General features: G+C 45.7%; 1 protein-coding gene across 1 annotated transcript in view; it reads left to right on the top strand.

Moving 5' to 3' along the window:
- Positions 1-2,574: 2,574 nt before the first annotated feature.
- Positions 2,575-26,848, top strand: part of LOC307070383 (voltage-dependent calcium channel gamma-5 subunit-like) — a gene marked incomplete at both ends in the record, with an annotated part of 40,405 nt that continues 16,131 nt past the window's right edge. The window contains 3 exons of the mRNA XM_079728830.1: positions 2,575-2,770; positions 24,703-24,789; positions 25,415-25,555. Coding sequence (XP_079584956.1) covers positions 2,575-2,770; positions 24,703-24,789; positions 25,415-25,555 — 424 coding nt within the window. The remainder of the gene's footprint in view (positions 2,771-24,702; positions 24,790-25,414; positions 25,556-26,848) is intronic.

The following is a 26,848-nucleotide window of genomic DNA, read 5'->3' as shown; positions in this document are numbered from 1 at the left end:
AAACATATTTGTTAAGCCACAGAAGTGATTCAAATGCTCTAAACTTAAATACTATGGACTATGGCTGAATCCGAATTCATTGCTCATTGCTCAACCCTACCCCTCATTGCTCAACCCTAAACCTAACCCCAATTTTTAAGACAACCCCCTACCCCTACCCTACTTCCCCTACCAAATGGGACAACCCTACCCTGTGACGTCATCGGTAGTCCCTACCCTGTGACATCATCATTAGTCATCATTAGTCAACTGGAAATGCTTGACCCCCAACCTCCCCGTGACCCACTAGCAGATAACCAGACACCTGGTAATGCTACATGGGACAGACTGGCTGCCATTGTCTCGGGCAACGAGCAAGCCCCATTGTAAAGATGTTTAACCTGAAATGGTATTTATATTGTGTATTTTGTAATTGGCATGTTTAAATAAAGGATTTTTTAATACTACAATCTGTCCCTCGTAGTATACCATTTATTTTGAATGTCACTTAGATACATGTTGAAGGTGGTATTAGATAAGAATCGGTTAAGAACAAGAACACTTTAAAGAAGAAACACTCTATTTGCATAAAGAAAGAAATATAAAAACCTACGATTCTATGGTCCCTATACCATATATATATTTGAAAGTAGGCAATGTCTGTTTTATAGAAGGCTTATTTTAATTAATTGAAAATGAATGCGTTAACTTTATCTATCAGATTGATTCATATCTCATCAAATCGCACCGGATCGTTAGAACATTCAATCAAATCGCATCGAATCGTTCCATATTAAAATGTATCGTCCCTGAATCGTATCGTAGCACATATATCTAGATACTTATCTGATTGTCCTATAAAGGAGAGATGCACACCCCTAAAAAATATCATACAAACAAGAACCAGTGATGGAACTAATATTGCACATTACAAAAAAGGCATCAACCATCACATTTTATCAATAATTAGGTCGGTTTTAAACCATCAATGGATGGTTAATCTTTCTTCCTGTGGGTTTTAGGGCTACCAATGCAGAAGAGGTGCTTGAGGTGATGGAGGGATGGGCTCTGTGATGGCAGCGGCCTCAATGATCTCCTGAAAGAACACATAACAAATAACAAATAAGAAGGAATTATAACTGGGTTACATGGCCACATGTTATGTACAATATATAATGATAGATAGATAAATAGATATTTTTACCAAAATAAATGAAAAAAAACACTGGTTTATAAAAAGAACATCATCACATTGATCCACCATTCTCCAGGCTAATAAGCCTTTTAAAAACGAATTATTGCATTATTTGGCAGTGGATTAAAACGTATCTTCAAACTGGAGTCCCTAGAACATGGAACATATGGATATCATACAACATGAGCCCGGCAGCTCCCTGACTACGGGCAGCCTGACCCCAGTCCATGGCTGGGCTGCGGAGCCCGCTACCCATGGCCGGGCTGCGGAGCCCGCGGCCGGGCTGCGGAGCCATCGGCCGGGCTGCGGAGCCCGCGCCCAGGATTCGATGCCCCACGACCGGGCTGCGAAGCCCCACGGTCGGGCTGCAGCGGAGCCCCCGGTGTGATTATTAACATAGAAAACACTTAAATTTGTGGTCTCCATCCTGTCGCATCTTTTTGCCCGCCATCTTGCTTAGGATTTTTCTTGATTTTCCATTTTCTGGCAAGGTATTGTGGGAGCAAGTCAGAACTGGAGCGTTTGAGTGTGCCCATCGAAAATCTCAAGTTTGAGGGGATGTGAGCCCTCCCCTTTACCCCTTACGCTACCTTTAAATGGGTTTTGGACATGGCTCCACGGCGTGTGAACGCAGAACAGCGAGGGGTAGGGCTGAGATTTTCCTATGAGCAATGAAATCAGACTCAACCTAAGACTTTCTCAGGAAAACAAAGATGAGAAGGAACTGACATGCTGTGCTCTCAGAAGAATCTTGCATTAAACCAAACTATAGTAACACAGGAGGGTTGAAACAGAACTCACACATGCAATGCCGTTATTAACCACTAGACGTCTAAAGCAAAAAAAAATTGTGGGGGCAGAACCATGGTACAACAACACTCTGATCAGTCACTCATTCTGATTTGTATGTATTAATACAGTATCAAGTTACAACACTCTGTCACTCAATATTTTAATCCATTACTTTTCACTATCTTTTAATCTATCCGCGTGTGTTCATGTGTGTCTTTGTAGTTTAAATACTGTTGAGTACATTGGAGAGTTAAGAAGTTTGTTCATTTGAATTATCCTCACTTACTGTACCTTTCTCTTGTCTTGGTCTCCCTCTCTTTCCCCCTTCTCTTTCTCAACACAGGAGGACTCATCCAGAAGGACTCAACCCAACACGTAGCACTCATCATCCAACCATCTCCAAGGGTCATGCTTCTCTTTTAGGTAAAGAACACGAAGGCTTCTCCTCAGTTTGGATGTAGCCCAAAGGTAAACCAACAGCCATCCAGAGAGGCGGATTGACCATGTTTTCCATTGGGCGATCCATCCTGTCTCTGTGTTCCCCACAGATCCTGTGTTTTGGACTAGTGAGGCGGTTTTCAGGGCCCCTGTGGACCGGGGGCTCCACCATGGGCATGTGCGGCCGCAAGGCACTGACCCTGCTGAGCAGCGTGTTTGCGGTGTGCGGCCTGGGCATGCTAGGCTTGGCCGTCAGCACAGACTACTGGCTGTACCTGGAGGAGGGCGTGGTGCTGCCCCTCAACCAAAGCACAGAGACACGCATGGCCCTGCACTCAGGCCTCTGGAGGGTCTGCTTCATCGCCGGTAGGGAGGATTGGGGGGGGGGGGGGGGGGGGGGGGGGGGGGGCTAGTAGGCTGTGGGTCAATACAGTAGGGTTGAGTGTATTACAGTAGATTGTGGTACAGTAGGGTTTAGTGTATTACAGTACAGTAGATGATGGAACAGTACACTAGGGTTGAGTGTATTACAGTAGATGGTAGAACAGTAGCGTTGAGTGTATTACAGTAGATGGTGGTACACTTCAGTAGGGTTCAGTATATCACAGTAGATGGTAGTCAGTGTTTGTAATAACGCTGGTTAAAAGAACGGCATTAGGTAACGCTGTTTTTTTTTCTGTTACGGGGAAATTTAACTAATTACTGTTTCCGTCGTTACAATGCCGTTACTGTACGTTAAATGCGGTGCGTTACTATGAATTGATTGAATAAACTGCGTAATCCGAACGCACCCCTAGCTCCAAAAACACAAACTGCTAGTGAGGAGACCGTGTGGGTTAACAACGAGATAAGCGATTATAATTGGCTAAGGCAGAGTCATGTTTCATGGTAGCCAATCGGAACCAGTGTTTTCACACACAAGCCAGGACACGCGCGCCACACAAACACGCAAACGCACACACCAAACAGATTCGATGAGGCAGCAGAAATGGCGATGCCGGAGCAATCCGATGAAAAGTTGGCATTTTCTGTAGTATTCGGCAGATGTTCCACAGCCTTTGCAACCAAGCAAATTAAAATTCAGTTGGAAGTATATCAGGGCCTTGAATGGGCAGTTCAACCATTTAACACATTAAAGCCAAGTGAAAACTGCTCGGAAAAATTAAAATTCTTAAACATATAGCAACTTTATTTTTTACAGTAACGCAAATAGTTGTAACTAGTTACTTTTATTATAGAGTGATTCAGTTACTAACTCAGTTACTTTTTGGAACAAGTAGTGAGTAACTATAACTTGTTACTTTTTTTAAAGTAATGTTCCCAACACTGATGGTATTACAGTGGGCTAAGTGTATTACAGTAGATGGTAGTACAGTAGGGTTGAGTGTATGACAGTACAGTAGATTGTGGTACAGTAGATGGTGGCGCAGTACAGTAGGGTTGAGGGTATACAGTAGATGGTAGTACAGCAGTGTATTACAGTAGATGGAAGTACAGTAGGGTTGAGTGTATTACAGTACAGTAATACACTCAACCCAATAGGGTTGGTTCAATAGGGTTGATTGTATTAAAGTACAGTAGGTGTTGGTACATTACAATAGGGTTGAGTGTATTACAGTAGATGGTAGTACAGTAGGGTTGAGTGTATTACAGTAGATTGTGGTACAGTAGGGTTGAGTGTATTACAGTAGATGGTAGCAGAACCAATTTGGGGCCGATTTTATTTGGCCCACGCCTTACCCACTGCATAAATGACTGTTTTCCGCCATCAGCACTCGGAATCTGCGCTCGCTCTCATTGAATATTATTTATTGGTGCACTTCCATTCTTGACCCAAGAATAACATTGTGATACATTGATGGTAGGGTGGCGCTGTTGAGCTCCTATCCTGTTCAGCCGCCTTCCGCATATTTGACTAAATATACTGAAAAATTTAAATTTTGGCCCACGAGCCTCCCCACGATTACATTTTGGCCCTCCACTGGGAAGAATTTGGACCCCCTGGTTTAGTATATGACAGTAGAGTAGGTTTGAGTGTATTACAGTACAGTAGATGGTGGTACGGGTTACTGCAGTAGAGCAGATAGTAACTGTATGTTTGTTTATTTTGCTCTTAAAGTGGTGATATCATGCTTTTTCGAATTTTTCCTTTGATTTAGATTGTTATATGATGTACACATGTTTTTCTATCAAGATAGAAAAAAGAAAAAAGTCTGAGCCAGGGAAAATATTTAGAACGTCCCTCAATATGTGCATTCTGCCCCCGCTTCTTTGTGTGTGTGGCACGGTATAGCCTGGTACATCAGCTAGGCAGATAGCTAACAGTTTTCCCTCATAAAGAATGAAGCAGCTTGTTTCTTTTCCAAACTTTACTCAGGAAGCACTGTAAAACTGGACAGATACAAAATACATCTTTCAGTATCTCATACAGACGTTGTTCAAGAACAATATTCATATATTGTCTGTTTAAAACGTTTCATAACAAACAAATAACACATGCGTTAGCTTAGGGCTAACGTCTATGGGAAATTACATTAAGATGCTCGCGATTAGCATAAAGGATCAAAATATACATTCTGAACAAACTTAATTCCATTAACAAGGGTTTTCATTACTAGTATTCAATGTCAAGATACCTGTATGACATGTACTTACAGGCAAAGGTGTTTTCTGGCCAACCAGAATAAAAGAGAAAAATACATGACTGCTGCTTCACCATGCATCGTCAAACTACGGCAAGGCTGCTGTTACAAAAACATTACGTTACAAGTTGACCACTAGAGGTCTCCCTTTCTTCAAATAAACATCAGAACAGCACACTCCCCGCTTGTTATAATGCGTTATAACACTATTCCCCTTTTACAAGTAGAACAACTTCAGAGACTGGTCTAGAATACACCCGTTGAGTGCCCTGTCTGATCACCCTCACATCTACTTTGCGAACTTTAGAGTCTTTGCTGGGAATGGCATTCAACACCACTCCGACAGGCCATTCATTCCGCTTGACCTGTGCATCCTTGAGCAGCACAACATCTCCTTCACTCAGGTTTGGCTTGTCTACGTGCCACTTTCTCCTTGGCTGGAGTGACACCAAGTACTCTTGACGCCAGCGTTTCCAGAATGCGTCGGCCAACGCCTGTACCTGCTTCCACTGCTTGATGTATAACTCTTTACGGTCGTACTCTCCAGTGGGGGGCAGCACTGGGTCGACTTTCTGTGTTAGCAGCATGGCAGGTGTAAGGACTGTGGGCATGTCTGGATCAGATGACACTGGAACAAGGGGTCTGCCGTTCATAATGGCCATGACTTCAGACATGAGTGTGACTAAAACTTCATGAGACAGATGGGCAGTGTTTGTCTTTAAAAGCAGTGCATCCAGTATTCTGCGGGCTATGCCTATCATCCGTTCCCACACTCCACCCATATGGGAAGAGTGTGGAGGGTTAAAGGTCCAGGAGCTGCTTTGGTTTTCAAGGTAAGTAGTCAGTTCATGGTCATCAGATTTGATCTGAAGTTCCTTGCATGTGCCTATGAAGTTTGTTCCTCTGTCAGAACGGAACAGGCGGACAGGGCCACGGACAGCTGTGAATCTCCTTAGAGCATTAACGAAGCTTGAGGAGGACAGAGACTCTAGCACTTCGATATGTACTGCTCTTGTGACCATGCAAGTAAAGATGACAGCCCAGCGTTTATTTCCTGCTATGCCACCTCGCGTGCGCCTTGTGCTTATGGTCCATGGACCGAACACATCAACACCTACATTTGTGAACGGGGGGCCTGGGTCAAGCCGTTCAGCAGGTAGGTTTGACATTTTTTGTTCTTCCATTTTTCCTTTCAGCTTGTTACAGGTTACACACTTGTGAATGATGCTTGACACCAGTCTCTTGCCTCCAATCAGCCACAGTCCAGCAGAGCAAACAGCGCCCTCTGTCAGATGTCTTCCCTGATGAGCAATCTTTTCATGGTAATGCCTCACCAATAAGCTTGCTAGGTGGTGCTTTTTGGGGACGATGATTGGGTGTTTCTCCTCCCAGGGTACGTCGGCCAAAGGAATCCGTCCTCCAACTCTTAGCAGGCCGTCTGCGTCCACAATTGGATTCAGTTTCCTCAGAAGACTGGACTTTGGGACAACTTCACCTCTGGAAAGGCATTTGATCTCCTCAGAAAACGCATCATGTTGAGCATTTCTGATGATTATTAACTTTGCTTGTGTCATCTCATTCATATTGTTGATTGAGTCCTTTGTGTAGGAACCTGGCCTTGTGATTGAGCTTGGTAACGGCTCAACTGAGTGACTTCCAGCTGGAGAAGCGTTCAAATCGGTTTGACCCCAGCTGACCTTTAAAGGCCTTGGTTATGTAGGCTTGGACCTGTGGACGTATGTCTATGTCCGCTTCAGGGTCAATTAGCTCAAATGCCTCTGGTTGTGGGGTGTCTTTGGCTAAGAAAGCTGGACCTTTGAGCCAGTTGGTGTCTTTCAACATGGCTGCTGGCACTGAACGAGTTCCATGGTCTGCAGGGTTGTGTTCAGTGCTGACAAAGTGCCACTGTTCAGGGCTTGTGGACTTCCTGATGCGAGTGACTCTGTTGGTTACATATATATAAAATCGTCTGCTATCGTTGTTGATGTAGCCCAATACGATTTGGCTGTCTGTGTAGAATGTGACCTTGTGGATGTCTGCGTCGAGTTCTTCTTTGATTAACTCCGCCATTTCAACAGCCAAGACAGCACCACAAAGTTCGAGCCGTGATACAGTGTGTGGAGGATGAGGTGCCAGCTTTGACTTGCCCATGACGAATCCAATGTGAGTGTGTCCATTTTCATCTGTTGCTTTGAGATAGGCCACTGCTGATATGGCCATAGTGGAAGAATCAGAGAAGACACAGAGCTCCCTGTGTTTGGTGGAGCACAAAGAAACATAGGGTCTTTCAATCTGAAGCTGCTCAAGCTCACGGAGTGAGTCGGTCCACATTTTCCACTGTTCCTCTTTCAGCGCTGGCAGGGGAGCATCCCATTCAGCTTTTTCGGCAGCTCCCTGACTAAGGCCTTTCCTTGAATTGTGACAGGTGCCACGTAGCCCAGGGGGTCATAAAGCCCATTTGCAGTAGACAGGATTCCCCTTCTAGTAAATGGCTTCTTCTCTCTGGATACGCGGAAAGTGAATGTGTCTGACTGCAAGTTCCAAGTGAGTCCCAAGCTGCGCTGCAGTGGCAAGGGGTCAGCAGTTAGCTCCAGATCCACCAAGTTTTTGGCCCGCTCCTCAGAGGGAAAGGCATCGATCACAGTGCGGCTGTTAGAGGCTATTTTGTGTAGCTTAATGCTTGACTCTGCTAACATTTCTTTTGTACTTTACATGATGGCAATGGCCTTTTCGTCAGTGGGGAATGAGTAAAGCCCATCATCAACATAGAAGTTTCTCATGACAAACTGTCTGGCTTCGCTGCCGTGTTCCTTTTCTCCATGCAGGGATGCTTTTCTCAGGCTGTAGATGGCTACCGCAGGGGAAGGAGAGTTGCCGAAAACATGTACCTTCATGTGGTACTCAGTGATGTGTTTGTTTGGGTTGTTATCTTCAAACCACAAAAATCTCAGAAAATCTCGATGCTCTTTCTGGACGATGAAGCAGTAGAACATCTGCTGCACATTGGCTGTTACTGCTACAGGCTCTCTGCGGATGCGCATCAGAACCCCCAGTAAGATGTTGTTCATGTCAGGCCCACTGAGAAGGACGTCATTGAGGGAGGTGCCTTCGTGCTTCGCACTGGAATCAAACACTACCCGTATCTGGTCCTTTTACTGTGGGTGATAAACACCGAATATTGGTAGGTACCAGCACTCTTGTTGAGGCCTCAGCTCTGGAGCAAGCTCTGCTTGGTCTGCGTCAAACATGGCTTGCATGAAGTTGAAGAAGTGTTCTTTCATGGCACTTTTCTTCTCCAGCATGCGACGGAGGGAGGCGAGACGGTTGACAGCATGCTGTCTGTTGTTGGGCAGACGCGGCCTATTTGGCCTGAATGGCAGCGGTGCTACCCAGCAGTTTGCGTTGTTCAAGTAGACTTCCTTATCCATGAGGTCAAGAAACAACTCATCTTCGATGGACAGGCCAACTTGGTCGTCGCGCTGTGTTCTTTGAAACACGTTTCTGCCCAGGCTGTATATTTCATTGGTTGCAGGAGACACACATGGAGAGGTGTGGGGTGGCACAGCGCTGTCCAGTCTTCTCTCTGACTGTTAAGCTGCTGTTGCATGGGCTGAGGAGGGAGTGGCGCCCGCTTATCAGCACACTGGTTCTGAAGATGCTGACAGTGGTGGGTTTGTGTGCTCTTCCCAGACACACATCTCAGATTATCACCCATCCCAGGTCGAGTCGTTGGGCAAACGGTGCTTTGTGTGGCCCGTTACATTGTTCTCGCACTTTGTGCACCTGAATTAGGTCTCTTCCGAGGAGAAGGAGGATGGGCGCTTCTGGGTCCAGGACTGGGATTTTGTCTGCCAAGTGTTTGAGGTGAGGATGATGTCTGGCTGCATCTGGTGGCGGTATTTCAGACCTGTCGTCTGGCAGCATGTCACACTCAATCAGCGTAGACAAGGGAATGTGGATGTTGCCGTCTAATGACTCCACCATGAAGTTGCTGGCTCTCCGTCCGGCCGTATCCACCACTCCTGAGCACATCTTCAAAGTGTATTTTGTTCCTGTGCCTTGAATTCCAAAGTGTTCAAAGAATTCTGTGTCTAGGTGTCTTTGACCTGCAGGATACACTAATGCAAGACAGATTTTGGAGCACGATTTTGACGTGTTCACACTTCCACAGATTTCCGTGCATTTCGACGTCACAGACGGAATGGCTTCCAGCGTCTGCCGCTCCCCGCTGTGATCCACGGTACTCACATGGGCCTCGGTTTTCCATGGAGTGGGACCTGGATGTAGCGCTGCTGGGTGTCTGTCACTGTTGCACTCCTGGCACAGCACAGGCTTCCCACAGTCCTTAGCAACATGAGCGGATGACGCACAACATTACAAACAGATGTGTTTGTCCTTCAGATACGCTTTTCTTTCTTCCAGAGTTTTGTTTCTGAAGCTACGACATTTTCTCAATGGATGAGGCTTGTTATGTAGTGGACACTGTTTGTCTGGGTCATCATGTTTCCTGACTGCTGTGCTGTTATCGTCGCCACTTGTTGAGATTTCAGTCCTTCTCACAGCAACTGATGTTCTTGTGTGATGACTGGACGACTGGAAAGCACTCTTTTCTGTCTTTGTTGCACGCCATGCTTCTGTTATGTTAGCAAAGCTAGGATCGTTGCGTGTTTTTGCTTGTTCACAGAAAAAGTTGACAAAGACTGCAAAAGGAGGATATGGCACTCTGTGCTGATCCTTGTAACGTGATCCTACAGTTATCCACCTCTCTTGCAGGTTGGACAGGAGTTTCTGGACTATTGGGTTTACTCCACGGGAGGTGTTGAGGTATGCGAGACCAGGTAAGTATCCATCTGCCCTGGCTGCTTCAAGTTCCATGAGAATATCTCCCAGTTCTCTAAGCTTGTGGTTTTCTTTGACTGAGATTTTAGGAAAATCTTAAACTTTTCCTAGAAGAGCATTTTCAATCACCTCTGGTGAGCCATAAACATCTTCCAGTCTTTGCCATAACATCCTGAGGCCTGAAGGTGGATTATGAATGTGCACCGCTCTGATTCTTTTAGTTTGCACAGACGACGAAGGCCCCAGCCATTTGCACAGCAGATCAAGCTCCTCTCTGGGAGAGAGTTTTAGGTTGTCGGTAGAGCTGATGAAAGATGCCTTCCAGGCCCAGTAGTTCTCCGGCTTGTCCTCAAACTTCAGCAGGCCCGAACTCACCAGCTCACGTCACATCAGGTACCTCCCTAGGTCTGTTGCAGCCACAGCGCTGGATGAGCTTGTGTTGAACATAGGGAATGACTGTGTGTGGTAAGGCTGGGAAGGTTTGAAATCATCACTGGTTGGTTTCAGGTTGTAGGAGAGCTCTCTGTAGCTGTATGATGTTTTCTGTGCAGTGCTGGGTGCCTGATTTGGGATCCAGGTGACTTCTCCTGTGAGTGTGTGGGGTTGAGGCAGCTCAATAAATTCATGGTCACTGCTTTCACTCAGATGTGCATGGCCCTGGTTTTCACATTTGTTTGCTTCACCGCTGTCCATGGTAGGCTGGCGCTCTGGTTAATGCGAAGTTTTCTGTGGCTTTGCATCTGATGGTGAGACTGTGACTGTATTTACCATGGAGGCTGCTTTTTCACCCTGATAGGACTGGTGACCTGGATTTGTAACAGGAGTCTGCATTTCGACTTGGGTTAGAGGTTCTGTGTTTTCATTTGCTCTCATTTTAATTGGGCTTGACAGCTCATAATCATATTCTTCAGCGGCTGCTTCTAGGATTACAGCTTCAGCGTTTGCAGCCGCCGCTGCCTTTGCTAATTTCAGTTCATGCAGACTGGCGTTTAGAATGGCTTGCTGTTTTAGTAGCTCTGCCTCTTGTCGAGCATATGCGAGCTCAGCACGTGCGGCTTCTGCTTTAGCCCGTGCTTACACTGTCATAGAATTAGTTACAGATTGTCTGCTGGTTCTGGAGCAGTTGGATATGAGTGATCTTGTTTCTAGTTCATCACAATCCTCTTCTTTTCTTCTTAGTGACATGGTGATTGTTTTAGATGGTATTTTACCTGCAGATCGGACGAACGCTGGACGTTGGTAGAGCTGCCTTTTTACTATTCTGCTCGCTTCTTTGTGTGTGTGGCGCTGTCTAGCCTGGTACATCAGCTCGGCAGAAAGCTAACAGTTTTCCCTCATAAAGAATGAAGCAGCTTGTTTCTTTTCCAAACTTTACTCAGGAAGCACTGTAAAACTGGACAGATACAAAATACATCTTTCAGTATCTCATACAGACGTTGTTCAAGAACAATATTCATGTATTGTCTGTTTAAAACGTTTCATAACAAACAAATAACACATGCGTTAGCTTAGGGCTAACGTCTATGGGAAATTACATTAAGATGCTCGCGATTAGCATAAAGGATCAAAATATACATTCTGAACGAACTTAATTCCATTAACAAGGGTTTTCATTACTAGTATTCAATGTCAAGATAACTGTATGACATGTACTTACAGGCAAACGTCTTTTCTGGCCAACCAATATAAAAGAGAAAAATACGTGACTGTTGCTTCACCATGCGTCGTCGAACTACGGCAAGACTGCTGTTACAAAAACATTGCGTTACAATTTGACCACTAGAGGTCTCCCTTTCTCCAAATAAACATCAGAACAGCACAATGTGTGTGAAACAGCTCGTTTGACGTCAGACTGTGCAGTGCTGAAGTGCAGAAGTCACGCCTCCCGGCTACCCGCAATGTTTACAACTTCTCTGGGTGTGAATTTGCCGACACACGCGCAAAGCGTTCAACCAATCGCAACAGAGTGGGCATGCTTACCAATAAGCAGACTTGGTTATTCAGGAGGGGGTCCTTAAAGGGGTAGTTCGGAATTTTGGACATAGGGCCTGATTCCCAAGTTAGCCTTGGTGTTCTTTATCATTGGAGACAGTTTTCATCACATTTCATTCAGTCCTTCTAGTTGCATAGTTCGCTTGTGCTAGGCTTACCCACTCCACAGTACACCCGAGGTAAATCAATTATAACGCCAGACTATAGATGTCAATGTCTGTGTTGATAGAATAATGTTAGAAATAAAACTAACCTTGCATCGCATGAATCATCGCATTTTGAGGGACTACCTTCTCAGCAGCAGTGGAATTTAACCTAGGTATCAGTCCGCCGCTGCCGTAGCCTACTACCAGGAATATAACACTGCTGCTGAGACACAGGAAGTCCCTCAAAATGCATTGCAATGCAAGGTTGCTTTTATTTCTAACATTATTCTATCAACATTATTCTATGTCATTTACATCGACCGTCTGGCGTTATAGTTGATTTGCCTCGGGTGTACTGTGGAGTGGGTAAGACTGTTTTATTAGCAGGCTAGTATTGCCCGTTGCCGTGCGCTAGCCTAGCACGAGCAAACTCTGCAACTAGAAGGACTGAATGAAATGTGTTGAAAACTGTCTCCAATGATAAAAAACACCAAGGCTAACTTGGGAATCAGGCCCTATGTCCAAAATTCTGAACTAACCCTTTAAAGCGGCATGATACAAAACAGAACGTTTTTGAAAGGTTCTGAAATTGGTTTTGCAGAAATGGACTGTGTGAGAATAATAAGGGTTATTTTTAACATACAGGCAGGTAACCCTTTTCTATTGGTACCCCAAATGCAATTATTAACCCTAAAAAAGCCTGATATGGGATATTTAATGGGACGTCCAGTGAGTTGTTATATTCTCAGACTACCATGTCTAACCACTCATCAAAGTATGAAGGGCAATGAATTCATCAGAGGGACGACTCACAATCACTGATGAGAAGAAGGGGCGGTGAGGACAAGGAGTCTGGCTGGAGGGGATGTCAAATGGACCTCTATTGGACGGGGGGCTAACGTGACTCGCAACTGTCTTAACCCAGCCCATGTGGTCTAAACCCAGCCCAGTGGTCTTGTTGGGGGAATTCCGGAACCAAGTCAATCATAAACTGACCAAACTGGGTAGAATAAAGAGTCATCCGAACATATAACAATTATGGTCACATATTTGGGCAATAACGGTACAATAACATACAAACAATGCGTCTCTCCAAGAGCTCCGCAAGGAGAAGTCCCCTGCATGGGAAATCATCCTGCGTCTCTCCAGAGAGCCGCAAGCTGAAGTCTGATGCATTGACAATATAAGGACTTCTTATACAGTGGCACAGGTCTCAGAAGTGCTGAAATCAGCTCTGTTCCACACATGATGTGTGATGGAAAAATCCATCCTGTTGTTACCCCTTCATCATGTAAGCTCTGTCTCCTCTTCCTTGCATTGTCTAGCCGCTCTACCTGTTCCTAGTGTTATCTAACGTTAACCTTTGTGCCTGGGGTATACCGGTCACGAGGGAGCAGAGATCCCCTTATGAATTCTTCTCCTTGATGAGAATACAGGAAACTCTGTCTTTTAAGTAAACATTATTTGATTTGATCATTGACAATTACAATATGGGGTCTGATAGTTGTGACTTCTCAGTTCGACCCTTTGACCCTTGACCACCCAAAGGGTGTCAGCGAAAAGGCACAATCAGCATATGGCATTTATAGGAACAGAATGTGGAAATCTAATTTTCGCATTAGAGTCTAAACCTAGCCCACGTGGTCTATAACCAGCCCACGTGGTCCATACCCAGCCCATGTGGTCTACAGTCAGCCCGGTGTTCTACACCAGGCCCAGTGGTCTACACCAGGCCCAGTGGTCTACACCTAGCCCAAGTGGTCTAGACCCAGCCCGAGTGGTCTACACCCAGCCCAAGTGGTCTACACCAAGCCCACGTGGTCTTCACTCAGCCCAGTGGTCTACACCCAGCCCAAGTGGTCTACACCCAGCCCAAGTGGTCTGCACCCAGCCCACGTGGTCTAAACCCAGCCTGTACGGTCTACACCCAGCCCACGTGGTCTACACCAAGCCCACGTGGTCTAAACCCAGCCCAAGGTCCCATTAGTGGGTAAACCATCCCTTGCTCTTTGCTTTCTGCTCCACGATGACAGGAAGTGTCTGGGGGGCCCAAAAATGCCTGGTTAGGTTTGAACATTTTACAGTTAATCAACAAAAGACAAATGTGCTGGCCAACCATGACAGGGATCAATCTGATCAGTGTTGAATTAACTTCAAATCAATGGCCCTCATAAATGTATTCAGTCCTCTACTCACCAAAGAGAAATTTCAATAAAGATCTTCAAATGTTCTACAGAGATAAAAAAAAAAAAAAAAAAGTAGAGCGGACCGCTGTTGAAGAGCGGACCGCTGTTGAAGAGCGGACCGCTGTTGAAGAGCGGACCACCGCTCTGGAGAGTTGGCTTTGGAAGTTGTTGGAAACGATTGCGATGGTCTTGAGGAACACAACTCAACCAAAGAAATTACCTTTTTTATTTATTTATTCTTGCAGAATATATATTGTATACATATCTCACTACTATAATAGCAGGCCTGTTGGACAAGTTACTCCGGCATACTTGGTCAGTGCACATGTGCCACACAGCCCGCAGCTCACTCACACAAACACACACACACAGCACGCAACCACTGCACGCACGCACACACACCGCACACACATGCACACACGCACGCACACACACGCAAGCACGCGCAGACACACTGCACACACTTGCACGCGGACGCAGACATTACACGACAACGACAAGATGGAGATAACAACCCCGCCGTCTACGCTCTCTCTCAGCTGAGACGTTATGCCTATAGAGTACACTAGTTCTAAATATTACACACCTCCTCGAGCATCCCGCAATGTCTTGCCCCGCCGTCGACACTCTCCCAGGTAAGGCGTTCTGTCTGCAGACTGTAGAAATTGCGATAAAGGAAGTGAAGAGACAATTTCTCACGTTAACAATGCAACAGCAGGTGGTTAATTTGATCATATAAACAGTTTCAAAACATCGCGCTGACCGGCATATAAACATACAAGTCGCACGATCTTAAAGAGACAGCGTCCCTATTGCACAGAACGACAACATGTCAATAACAGAGTATGGTGAATAATGTCCACCACAAGACTACACTTTGTTACTCAAACTTAATATTGCTCTCCTCCTTGAACATCTTTAACTCTAACGTCAGGCAGCCACTGTACAATCTGCAATCTTGCCCTCACACCCCCCCCTCCCCCACACAAGCCTGTGCTTTATTTCACTATAATTGAGTAGATTGCTGCCTTAGCTGTTGTTACACTTAGTTTATTTTACTATGGTGCTTATGTAAATGAACACAATGTTACACAGCAATTTGTTATTATTATTTTCAACTAAACAATAGTAGTTGCCATGCATGTTTTAAAGGTCAATCCACTTCGATCCCTGAATAGCAGTTAAAGCTATTGAATAATTGATTTGCATGCATAGTATACTACAGTTTCCATTAAACAATTACCGCTGTAACACATAAATTGACTCATTTTACAATGTAATCAAATTCTCAAACACTAGCTGCTTTCAGACACATGTAAATCTGCGAAAAACCCACCTGAAAGGTAGAACGATAAGGATATTTAATTAGTAGCTATTTAGTAGCTATAATACACAATTATTAGACTGTAAGAGGTGATTAGGCTACACTTATGGCTAATAAAGGAATTTCTTTATTAGCCATAAGTGTAGCCTAATCACCTCTTTGCTGATGTTTTTGATCATGTTCCCGAGGCAGTGGATCCCCATCGCTTCCCGGCTGTACCACACATCGGAGGCCAGGGCACACTTCGGGTGGAGGTAGAAAGATTTGGCATCTGAACATTTGGAAATATATTTCTTGAAACTTGCCACCAGACACAGCAGATCCAGCAGGGCCTGGCAAACATAAACCCTCTTAGGTTTTCCTTTTCAGGGTCATTTGTGAGGTCTTTGTGATTCTTAGTTTGTGGATTGCGCGCCAGGCTGACATATTCAACCCCATCCTCATCTCTCAGGAGGATGAAAAATGCCATGCTCCCGGTTGCCATCCCTGCCACGCCGAACCAAACATAGTTGGCGGTCGTACCAGACTTTTCTGACCAGGCCGACGGGCATAACAGGAGACAGTGGAATTTCTAATAAGTTCAAGGTCCGACTCAGAGTTACGGGGATGATGTAGGCTGATATCTTTACCATCTAAGTTTACCGTTGCTATGGTTACTCATTTTAGAGACAGGCTGATATGCCAGCTAGCGCATTCATTGTGAACAGTGAACAGAAAATTTGACTGGAACTACTTAGAAGGTGTCCATATGGGATTAATGGACACCCTGCAGCCAATCAGAATCGAGTGTTCCCCAGACAATGGTATAAGCTCCTTTAGAAGCAACTCGTTTAAAGGTCCCATGGCGTGAAAATCTCACTTTATGAGGTTGTCTAACATAAATATGAGTTCTATTAGCCTGCCTATGGTCCCCCAGTGGCTAAAACTTGGGTTCGGTGTAAAACGAGCACTAGATGTTCTGCTCGCCTTTGAAAAAACGAGGCTCAAGCGCGCTGATTTGGAATGTGGTCCCATATGTCGTCATAAAGGATCTAAGCTCCTCCTGTTTCTCTGCCTTGCCAGAGAATTTGGCCCGCCAATGAGGCACGACCGTGCGAGCACCAGTGTTTGCTGTTGGTGCTGTGGCGCATAACAAGTCGGTTCTTTGACGTCTCTTGTATTTCCACAACAAGACTGTAGTTGGGGTTATCTCAGCCATGGGTGAGAAGGAATTGGGGGAAAGGATCTTTGGCTTTGACTCCCTGAAGTACATGAACTGCGTCATGCTGCCTGCCGCCGGTTGCCGCAAGGCACCACCGCCGCGAACACTCACTGTACACTCAGAGATGATTCGCTCCGCCACGCGTTCCCTCTGGTTAGCCTCTTCTTCATGTTCATCGGCTTCGTCCTCAGCAATGTGGGCCACATACGGCATCACCATTTGGGGAAAGCTCAATGTGCGACTGGCTCGTCGTGGCTGTAATTCTGCACCACGGCTGAACGTCTTCAAATACTGTCTTTGGGGCCTACTAATATCTATATTAAAGCATCCATAAGGTAGCATGCCATGGGACCTTTAAGAAGTAAACATCTAGTTTTAAGAAAAACACGTTTTATTTGTGATGTCATTTATATCCACCTACTACTACTACTACAATACCCACAATCCTAAAGTGTAACACAGCATTAAATCAATTTTCTAAAGTGTAATTCCCAAACACATTGTAGTTCAGAAATTCTTTAAGGAAGTTAAAGGCTGCATTTGAAAAGTTACAACATACAGGTGAGGGGCCCTATTTTAATGGTCTGAAACGCAAGTGAGAAGCTCCAAGCGCAAGTAGCTTTGTGGGTGGTTCTATGGCGATGTCGCTAGTTTACCGGCGCAAAAAATTACTCTTGCGCCCGGCGCAAATCTAAAAAGGGTTGGTCTGAAGTAGCCAAATTACCCGTAGGTGTGGTTTGGGCGTAACGTGCAATAAACCAATGAGAGTGCCAGCTCCCATCCCCTTTAAGAGCCATGAGCGCATTTGAATCTGACGAGTTGATATTTTGACAGCGCGTCTGCAGTCTCCGATGAGACAGATGCATATGAATTTCAAACTTCAAATGGCTCAGTTTATGGCCAAATAATATGGCCTAATTCACACCTGGAATAAGGTTTTCTTCCACAACTTCAGAAATACTGAGTCCTCAAATAAATTTCGGCAAAGAAAACTTAACACACATATGATATGCCGTAGCTGTGGTTCTATTTAATGATATACGCAATACATTATAAACATCGTTTCTTATCAGTATTGTATGCATTATCGTTATCGACTTGTGTTCCTATTATGCATGGGTCCCCCGTTAATATACATTGCCATGGACTGTATTATGCGTTACGTGTTTAGTTTGTGTGTGTTTAAACAGATGGATGCACACACGTGCGCCCGCATTCATTCATTCCACTCACTGAATTACAGCCACTATGAGCCAGTCGCACATTGAGCTTTCCCCAAATGCGCCGTTTCGGTGTCTGTATCTTTAATGCAAATGAGGAGGAGAGAGGCGGGTCAAGGAGGAGGGTGGGGTTGTGGCCCTGAGCAGCTTGCAGCCACGGTACCATGCGCTCTGTTTACAGTGGATGTATCGCAATGGCAAGGTGCACACAGCCTTTAGCCGTGTTCTGTAAATATTCTAGAACACACGGGAGTCCTGGAGCTCTATATCTAAATAATATCATATTATACATAGATATCTATATCACATAATATATATTATCACGGCCAAAAGCTGTGTGAGCCTCAAGACGATATTATGAATCTCAAACGACCGCGTCGGGTTCTCCGACGTCTCTGGTTTTTCGACGTCCAAACTGAAGTAGACTGAACCACGACATTTAGGAGAAAGAGATTGTTGACCGCGGTTGTCTACTGCCGGAGCCTCGCTGCCAAGGGACCACCGCCTCGGCAGCGGTCAGCACTTAGGCACCACCGCTTCCTGCAGTGCCGAGGCGGTGGTCCCTCGGCAGCGGGAAGCGGGGCTCAAGCGGGAAACATTTGCGGCCAACAATCCCTTACTCCTCCATGTCGTGGTTCAAGTACTTCAGGGAGTTAAAGCCAGAGTTCCTTTCCCCCAATTCCTTCTCAAGCATGGCTGAGATAACCGCCTCTACGAGTCTCGTTGTGGAAATACCAGAGACGAGAGTCCGACGTGTTATGCGCCATAACAGCAGCAGAATGGTTATCCAAATAACAAGGAAGTGTACAACACTTGCGTTACAGTCCTGGAGCTCTATATCTATATAATATCATATAATACATAGATATCTATATCATATAATACACATTATCATGGCCAAAAGCTGTGTGCGCCTCTAGACAATATTGTGAATCACAAACGACTTTGTCGGCTTCTCCGACGTCTCTGGTTCTTCCACTTCCACATCAATCTGAAGTAGACTGAACCGCGCGCTGCCTGCTGCCTGCTGCCTGCTGCCCGCTGCCCGCTGCCCGCTGCCCGCTGCCCGCTGCCCGCTGCCCGCTGCCCGCTGCCCGCTGCCCGCCGGGCGGTGGTGCCTCGCGGCAACCGGCGGCAGGCAGCATGTCGCAATTCATGTACTTCAGGGAGTCAAAGCCAAAGTTCCTTTCACCCAATTCCTTCTCAACCATGGCTGAGATAACCCCAACTACAGTCTCATTGTGGAAATACAAGAGATGTCAAAGAACCGACGTGTTATGCGCCATAACACCAACAGCAAACACTTGCGTTACAGTGTGTGTAATCACACACACACACACACACACATGTGGCGCTCGCACGGTCGTGTCTCATTGGCGTGCCTAATTCTCTGGGCGGGCAAGGCAGAGAAAGGGGAGGAGCTTAGATCCTTTATGTCATAAAGGATCTAAGCTCCTCCCCTTTCTCTGGGCTATTCAATTGGCGGCCCCAGGGCCGGGTCCGGCCCCTGAGGGATTTTGTACCGGCCCTTGGAGTGAAGTGTAGTTATTAAATATGGGTAATGAAAAAAAATATCAGAAAAAAAAAAAAAAATACTATGGTTAATTTTACATTCTTTCGTGCAGTAGGAGGCAGTATGCACCCAATTAAGCCGGTGGCAAAACACGTAGAATATCTACCTGTTTCGGCCGGACATATATTTTGGGGGACCACACATGACCAATCAAAGAGGCCCATTCGCGCTCTAGTGCTGTGCTCTTTTGCCGCGCTCTGACCGCTCTGACTTTCTTTCAAGCCAAGCACGAAGTTTGATTTAAAAATGTCTCTCTCTACCTAAAAAAAAAGAAAAGTTGACTCAGAGAACAGGCAGTTCAACAATGAATGGACAGAGAAATACGTGTTTATTGCCGTTGATGCGAATCCTGTGTGCTTAATCTGTAACGAGTGCCTCGCCGTGTGCAAAGAATATAATTTGAGAAGGCATCTCAAGACAACCCATGCTAATTTTGATGCTATTTTCCCACCGGGCTCTGCTGCTCGGAGGCAGAAGATAACGGGCCTTACATCTTGTTATGAGCAAAGACGTCGCATTTTGTTTCGGGCCTGTACGGATCAAGAGAGAGCAACTGCGGCATCATTACAAGTGGCATGAATATTGGGCAAAAAGAAAAAGCCGTTTACAGACTCAGAGACGGTCAAGGAGTGTATGCTGGCATCCACTGAGGAGGTGGTAACTGATGAGAACACACGAAAAAACATCGATTCGATCAAACAAATTCCAAATTCTGACACGTCAAATATGAGGAGAATTGAGTGCCTTGCATCGGACGTTTTCGAGACGCTTTTGGACAAGCTGAGGAGGGCAGAGGTGATGTCTTTGGCCGTGGATGAGTCGACTGATAACAGTGATGTTGCACAGCTGTGCCTCTATGTGCGGTTTTTTGATGGGGAATGTTTTCGTGAGGATCTGCTTGGACTAATTCCCATGGAGGGGCACACTACTGGTGAGATTCTGTTCACCAAAATTGCTTCATTCTTTGAGGAGAATAACTTGGATTTGGCGCGCGTCAACATGTTGGTGACGGATGGTGCGCCCTCGATGGTGGGCAGGGATCAGGGGCTCGCCGGGAGGATGGCAGCAGCGGCTCTGCAGGTGAGATCGCTACATTGCCTCATCCACCAAAGCCTCCTGTGTGCCAAGCTCAGTGGTCAGTTAAAAGAGACCATGGACTCCGTCATGGGAATTATAAACTTCATCCGTTGTACCTCCAGTTTACAGCACCGCCTTTTCCGCAAGCTGTTGACTGACATGTCTGCTGAATATAAAGATTTGCTCATTCACAATGACATTAGATGGCTTAGCAAAGGGAACGCTTTGAAACGTTTTTGTGAACTAAGAGAGGAGATTCTGGTGTTTCTCCGGTCTTCAAAATTGAAAAAAGCTTCTGTCTCTGATGGAAAATGATGAGTTTAATGCCGCTGTTTGCTTTTTGAGCGACGTTTTCCATCATTTGAGCCAACTCAACATGGAGTTGCAGGGCAGAGATAAAACAGTCGCAGAACTTGTGGAGAAACTTCATGCTTTTCAAAGAAAGCTCTCACTCTTCTCTGCTGATCTTTGTCCTGGCAAGATGCTCCACTTCCCCACATTGAAAAAATCTGGCCTGCAAATTACCGAGGTGATGTCAGGGTTTATTGACTCATTGAAAAACAATTTTGCCACTAGGTTTGAGGTTTTCAGCATCTCCAGTGAAGTGATTAGATTTTTGAAGGACCCTTTCTGTGTGAATGTTGAGGCAGACTTTGCATTGAAAGGAAAGGAGCTGGTATCGTCATTGGATGAGGGGTCTTAACAACTGGAACTCATTGACATTCAGTCGTCAGATGACTTGCGACAGTCATTGCAGCAGGCAGGTTTTGAAAAATTATGGACCCATGAGGTCAGCCGAGAGAAATTTCCACATTCAAGGGGTCTTGCACTTTTTCTTCTGACAATGTTTGGCTCAACATACACTTGTGAGTCGTCATTCTCACACATGAATGCCATTAAAACTCACAATCGCATATCCCTCACTGACCAGCATCTGCAACAGTGCTTGTGCATTGCCCTGGCAACATATACACCTGACTTCACTGCTCTTGCCAAGTCAAAAAAATGCCATTTTTCTCATTAGATGGCAAATGTTGGCAAACTACATGCAAGGTAACAGGCATGTTAGTCAAGCAAGAAATGAGGATTGATTTTTGAACAGTATGATGCAATTAACATGTTATTCACCCCATATTATGCTATTAATATTTTTCTTGATGTGGTATTATTGTTGAATGCAGTTTGAAATGTTTTGCCTTGATAAAGTGCCATGCACTGTTATGTTGTTATAGTTCTATTCTGTACCATACTATGCACTTTGGTTTTATTGTTGTTGGTGGATATACATTTGATGTTGCCTGTAACTCAAATGAGTGCAATCTTAAATACCTGTGATATGGCTGAACTAGACTGATTGTTAAGGTGTCTGATTTATGTTCAAAATGGAAAGAAGTGAGTACAGTAGTAGTCCATGCGTGGATTTATGGGTCTATTTTATTTTTTTAGAAGGAAAAAAGTGTGAGTTGGATTCAGTTACAATTTAGCTGCATTTCTGTTTTTACCCAGTGGAGAAGGGGGACAGTTTGATTTTTCTGAGAATTATTTCCCTCTTTACTTGTAACACTGAAATTTATCTCCTCATTGTCAATTGAGGATAACGAGCTGTAAAGTTGGTACAGTTATGTGCTATTAAGTGGATGTTTTCTGTTAGTTAATTGCATTTCTCTAATTGTCTGTGTCTCGGATTTTTCAACATTGTATTGCCATTTGAATGTAACAATGCCTTGGGCCTATGTGTCTTACTGCATCACAATGTTCATATGTTGTTCTGCATTTACAAAATAGATTATATTGACTCCTTCAGTATGTTGTTGTAATTTCTTTGTTACCATAATTACTCATATTGTCCTGCCCCTTATTTTGCCTCAGTTTCATGAACTGGCCCCAATTCCAAATTAATTGAATAGCCCTGCTTTATGATGACATATGGGACGACATTCCAAAGCAGCGCGCTTGAGCCTCCGTTTTTTCAGAGGCTAGCCGAACACCTAGTGCTCGTTTTACACTGAACGCAAGTTTTTGCCACTGTAGGTCCATAGCCAGGCTAGGGGAACTCATATTTATGTTAGACAACCTCATAAAGCGAGATTTTCATGCCACGGAACCTTTAAATACCTGCAATACATAACACCAAGGCTGATGGCCTTTCACCATCTCCATTAGTGAATTGCAATGGCATATAGTTAGGTGAAGCTGCCTGTGAGCTGCCCCAGTGCAGTCTGGGGCAGCAGCCCTGGGGGCTCATTTGGCTGGGTGCTTACGCAACATGCTTTCTCAGCTGCTCAGCAGGGCACACCGTTTCAGAGGACTAATGGGCTATGTGTGTGTGTGTGTGTGTGTGTGTGTGTGTGTGTGTGTGTGTGTGTGTGTGTGTGTGTGTGTGTGTGTGTGTGTGCGTGTGTGCATTGGTCTGTCCGACCAATCAACTGGCCCTATTGCTCATTTAGCTGGCCTGGTTCAGGATGTTGACCCAGAAAAGACCCCTACACCATGCAGGCACGTCGCCCCGTCAACCAGCAGGACTGGTGATGATTGGGTTGAGTTTGATATTGAGGCCAGTGTAGGGCTGCTGGGAGCCAGGGATGATCTCAGCTTACACAATGAAAGGCGAATCAAACCCCACACAACTTGGTTTAAATTGTAAAGACTCCCTCCCTCAGTTAAAAACATGCTATTATCAAATGACCTGGGGCTTTCTGATAAAGTCACCTGATGAGTGAGAGCATCACACCTGTGCTCAACTCAAGGGCAGAGCTTTCATTAGGGACGCTAGGGACGCTATTGATAACCGATAACCAATAACTACCATCAAGCTGAAAGGGAATGTATACAGAACGTGTTATTTGAACAAAGTCACCTCTCTAATTCGCTCCCACTGCAGTAAAATACATTAAATTCGCCTCTCGCTCCAGGGTCGTGTCTCGCCCCCGGGTTGTGTCTCGGCCCCGGGTCGTATCTCGGCGCCGGGTCGTGTCTCAGCCCCGGGTCGTCTCTCGGCCCCGGGTCGTCTCCCAGCCCAAGTTCGTTTCTCGGCCCTGGGTGGTCTGTCGGCCCCGGGTCGTCTCTGGGCCCCCGGGTCCTCTCTTGGCCCCGGGTCGTCTGTCAGTCCCCGGTCGTGTCTCGGCCCTGGGTCGTCTGTCAGTCCCCGGTTGTGTCTCGGCCCCGGGTCGTCTCTCGGCCCTGTGTACTGGGGGGTCAGGGGTTCTGGTTCCCCTGAACGTTAGCTAAAACACGACGTCCACTGAAGTGATTATGTAAAACAATTTTGAAGTGAAGTGATTATGTGAAGTGATTATTATTTTACATAATCACTTCACTGATAGCTTAAGTAATGTTATCAGAAGTATCGGAGGCCCTGATAGTGAAGTCCCCCTCTGTGGTTACCTTCAGCCTCTACCAGAGGAGGCCGGAGTCTCAAGCTAACGAGGTCCCGCTGGCCCCACGCTGGGTTTAGCTAGATTCCTGCAGGCATACTTAATTGGGTCGAGGGGAATCCCTCACTCACAGGCATCTGATGGCTTCATAAAACATGAATGGAGGATCTACGGGCAAAAACACACATCTCTTAACCTCAATTAATTCTGTTATGGATGAATAACAGAACAACCACACTATTCAGCAGGGTTGATTACTAGCTGCTTCCTGCCAACGAAAGAGAGAGAGAGCGGAGGGGGGGGGGGCAGAGAGAGAGAAAAAGGGTAGAGCGGGAGAGACAGGGGAGGGAGGGGGGAACAGAGAGAGGGAGGGGGGGGACAGAGAGAGAGAAGGGAAGAGAGCGGCTGGGCCTGGCTCCTGCGGGCTGGTCCCAGAGGCGGCTAGCTGCGGATGTGGCCTGTGGCGGTAGCTGCGCTGTCCCCCGGTCCTTGGCTGGGCTCCACCGGCCTGCTGGGTCAGGGCCTTGTGCTTGGCTGTCCTGGGACAGTCCTTCTGTCTCCTCTCATCTGGAGAGGCCCAATATGCACCCCAGTCTAACTAAGCCACACTTCATCTAGTGACTCTTACTGGGCTCCTCAAACCAATTTATTGTAACAGTTTGTAGACCATGATACCTCAGAACAACCAGAGCTCACATGTCTGCTTCTCTTTCTCCTGCTCCAGGGGAGGAGAAGGGACGCTGCTTCACTATAGAGTACATGATGCCCACCAATGGCCAGCTGACCTCAGAGTCCACTGTCAGCGTACTCAGTAAGTGAATCTCCACCATTCTGTCTGTAAACCAGTCCCTCACTAAGTGAAGCTCCACCACTTGGTCTCTGAACCAGTCCCTCAGTAAGTGACGCTCCACCACTCTGTCTGTAAACCAGTCCCTCAGTAAGTGAATCTCCACCACTCTGTCTGTAAACCAGTCCCTCAGTAAGTGAGGCTGCACCACACTTTGTCTGACTACCTCCTCAAAACGACTCAGGTTAGCGGTTAATTTTTGGATTGGATTAGATTAAATTAGGTTAGATTGGATTGGTTTAGGTTTGATAATATAAGGTTAAGATTAGATTAGGTAAAATTGGATAGGGTTACATTAGGTTGGGTGAAACTAGATTACATTAGATTGGATAGGTTAGGTTCAATTGGAGTAGGGTTAGGTCTTTCCTTGTGATATAGGATAGCCTTTTTCAGGATTCAGTGTCTTTCCCTGGACATAGGAGAGTCTTCCTCAGGAATCTGAGTATTTCTCTGTGATATAGGATAGTCATCCTCAGGATTCAGTGTCTTTCCCTGTGATATTGGAAGCCTTTCTTGCGTTGATGTTCATGTGCTCTGGTCGCTGCAGTGGAAGTAAAGGACATGTCTCCTCCTGTCCCTCTACACTCAGAGAAGATTCGCTCCGCCACGCCGTTCCCTCTGGTTAGCCTCTTCTTCATGTTCATCGGCTTCGTCCTCAGCAACGTGGGCCACATACGGCCTCACCACACCGTGCTCGCCTTCGTCTCTGGAATCTTCTTCATTCTGTCAGGTACGGCAGCTCAGAGGAGGAAGTACGTTTGAATAACTCGTGTTTCATGGCTTTGTCTTTTGTTCCACTTAACAGCCCCATTAGCAGCAAATGTCCCAGATGAATGGAGATGGAGGAGATGTGGTTAAATAAGAAATGAGAAATTATTAAAAATTGTCAAACATAGCAATACATGTGTTAAAATTGTAATGAGGATTTGGAAAAACAATTTGATTGGAAAGCAAAGACTTTTAAAATGAATCATATGTGAGATGGGGCGGGCTCGTCAACCAATTATATGTGACATGGGGCGGGCTCGTCAACCATTCATATGTGAGATGAGGCGGGCTCGTCAACCAATCATATGTGAAATGGAGAGGGCTTGTCAACCAATCATATGTGAGATGGGGCGGGCTAATCATATGTGAGATGGGGCGGGCTCGTCAACCAATCATATGTGAGATGGGGCGGGCTCGTCAACCAATCATGTGTGGGATGGGGTGGATATATAAAATATAGAATATATAAAATATCTTAATTCTATAATAGCAGGCCTGTAAAAAAAGTTGCTACTCCACACTTGGTCAAGTGTGCATGTGCCAAGCAGCCTGCAGCATGCACACACACACCGCACGCACACACCGCACGCAGGTACGCAAACACACACACGCAAGCACACACACACACACACACGCATAAGTCGCAAGACAACGGCAGGATCAAAGTAACGGCCCCGCCGTAGCCTGCTAATGAATTAAATGAAAGAGCAGAACACGACCCACTAAGTAAGAGCAACAATGGACGACGTTGAAGAAGGACAGCAAACTTCTGCACAACATTTTCTTCATTAAACTAAGCTTTCGCCGTTGTCCAGAAATAACTTATTGGTACTGTGTTTGTTTGCTTTTTTTGTTTCCACCAAGCACCGCTTGGTGGAAACAAATGCCTTGCGCCTTTGTTGTGTTTGTTTGTTGTCTTGCAATATTGATATTCCCCCTCCCCCCTACCAATTGTTTCAGTTGTTTTATTTTTCTAATGTTTTGTGTGTAGGCTGTGTATGACTGCAGGCTACTGCTGCATGTCTTGGCCAGGACACTTGAAAATTAGATTTTTAATGTCAACAACATATTTTTCTGGTTAAAAATACAAAAATGTCTTAAACTCTCATGTCAGGTAGCCAATGTACAATCCGCCATCTTGCCCTCGCACCCCCCCTTCTCCCCTTCCCCTTGCCTGACTCCGCCCGCCGAAGTACTTCTGCTCAATTTTCATTTCCCTTCAGTTCTACGTCTTGGTTTGCGGTATATTCGCAGG

Source organism: Pollachius pollachius (assembly GCF_949987615.1).
Source record: "Pollachius pollachius genome assembly, chromosome: 2".
Taxonomy (NCBI): domain Eukaryota; kingdom Metazoa; phylum Chordata; class Actinopteri; order Gadiformes; family Gadidae; genus Pollachius; species Pollachius pollachius.
This window is presented reverse-complemented; position numbering and strand designations above follow the sequence as displayed.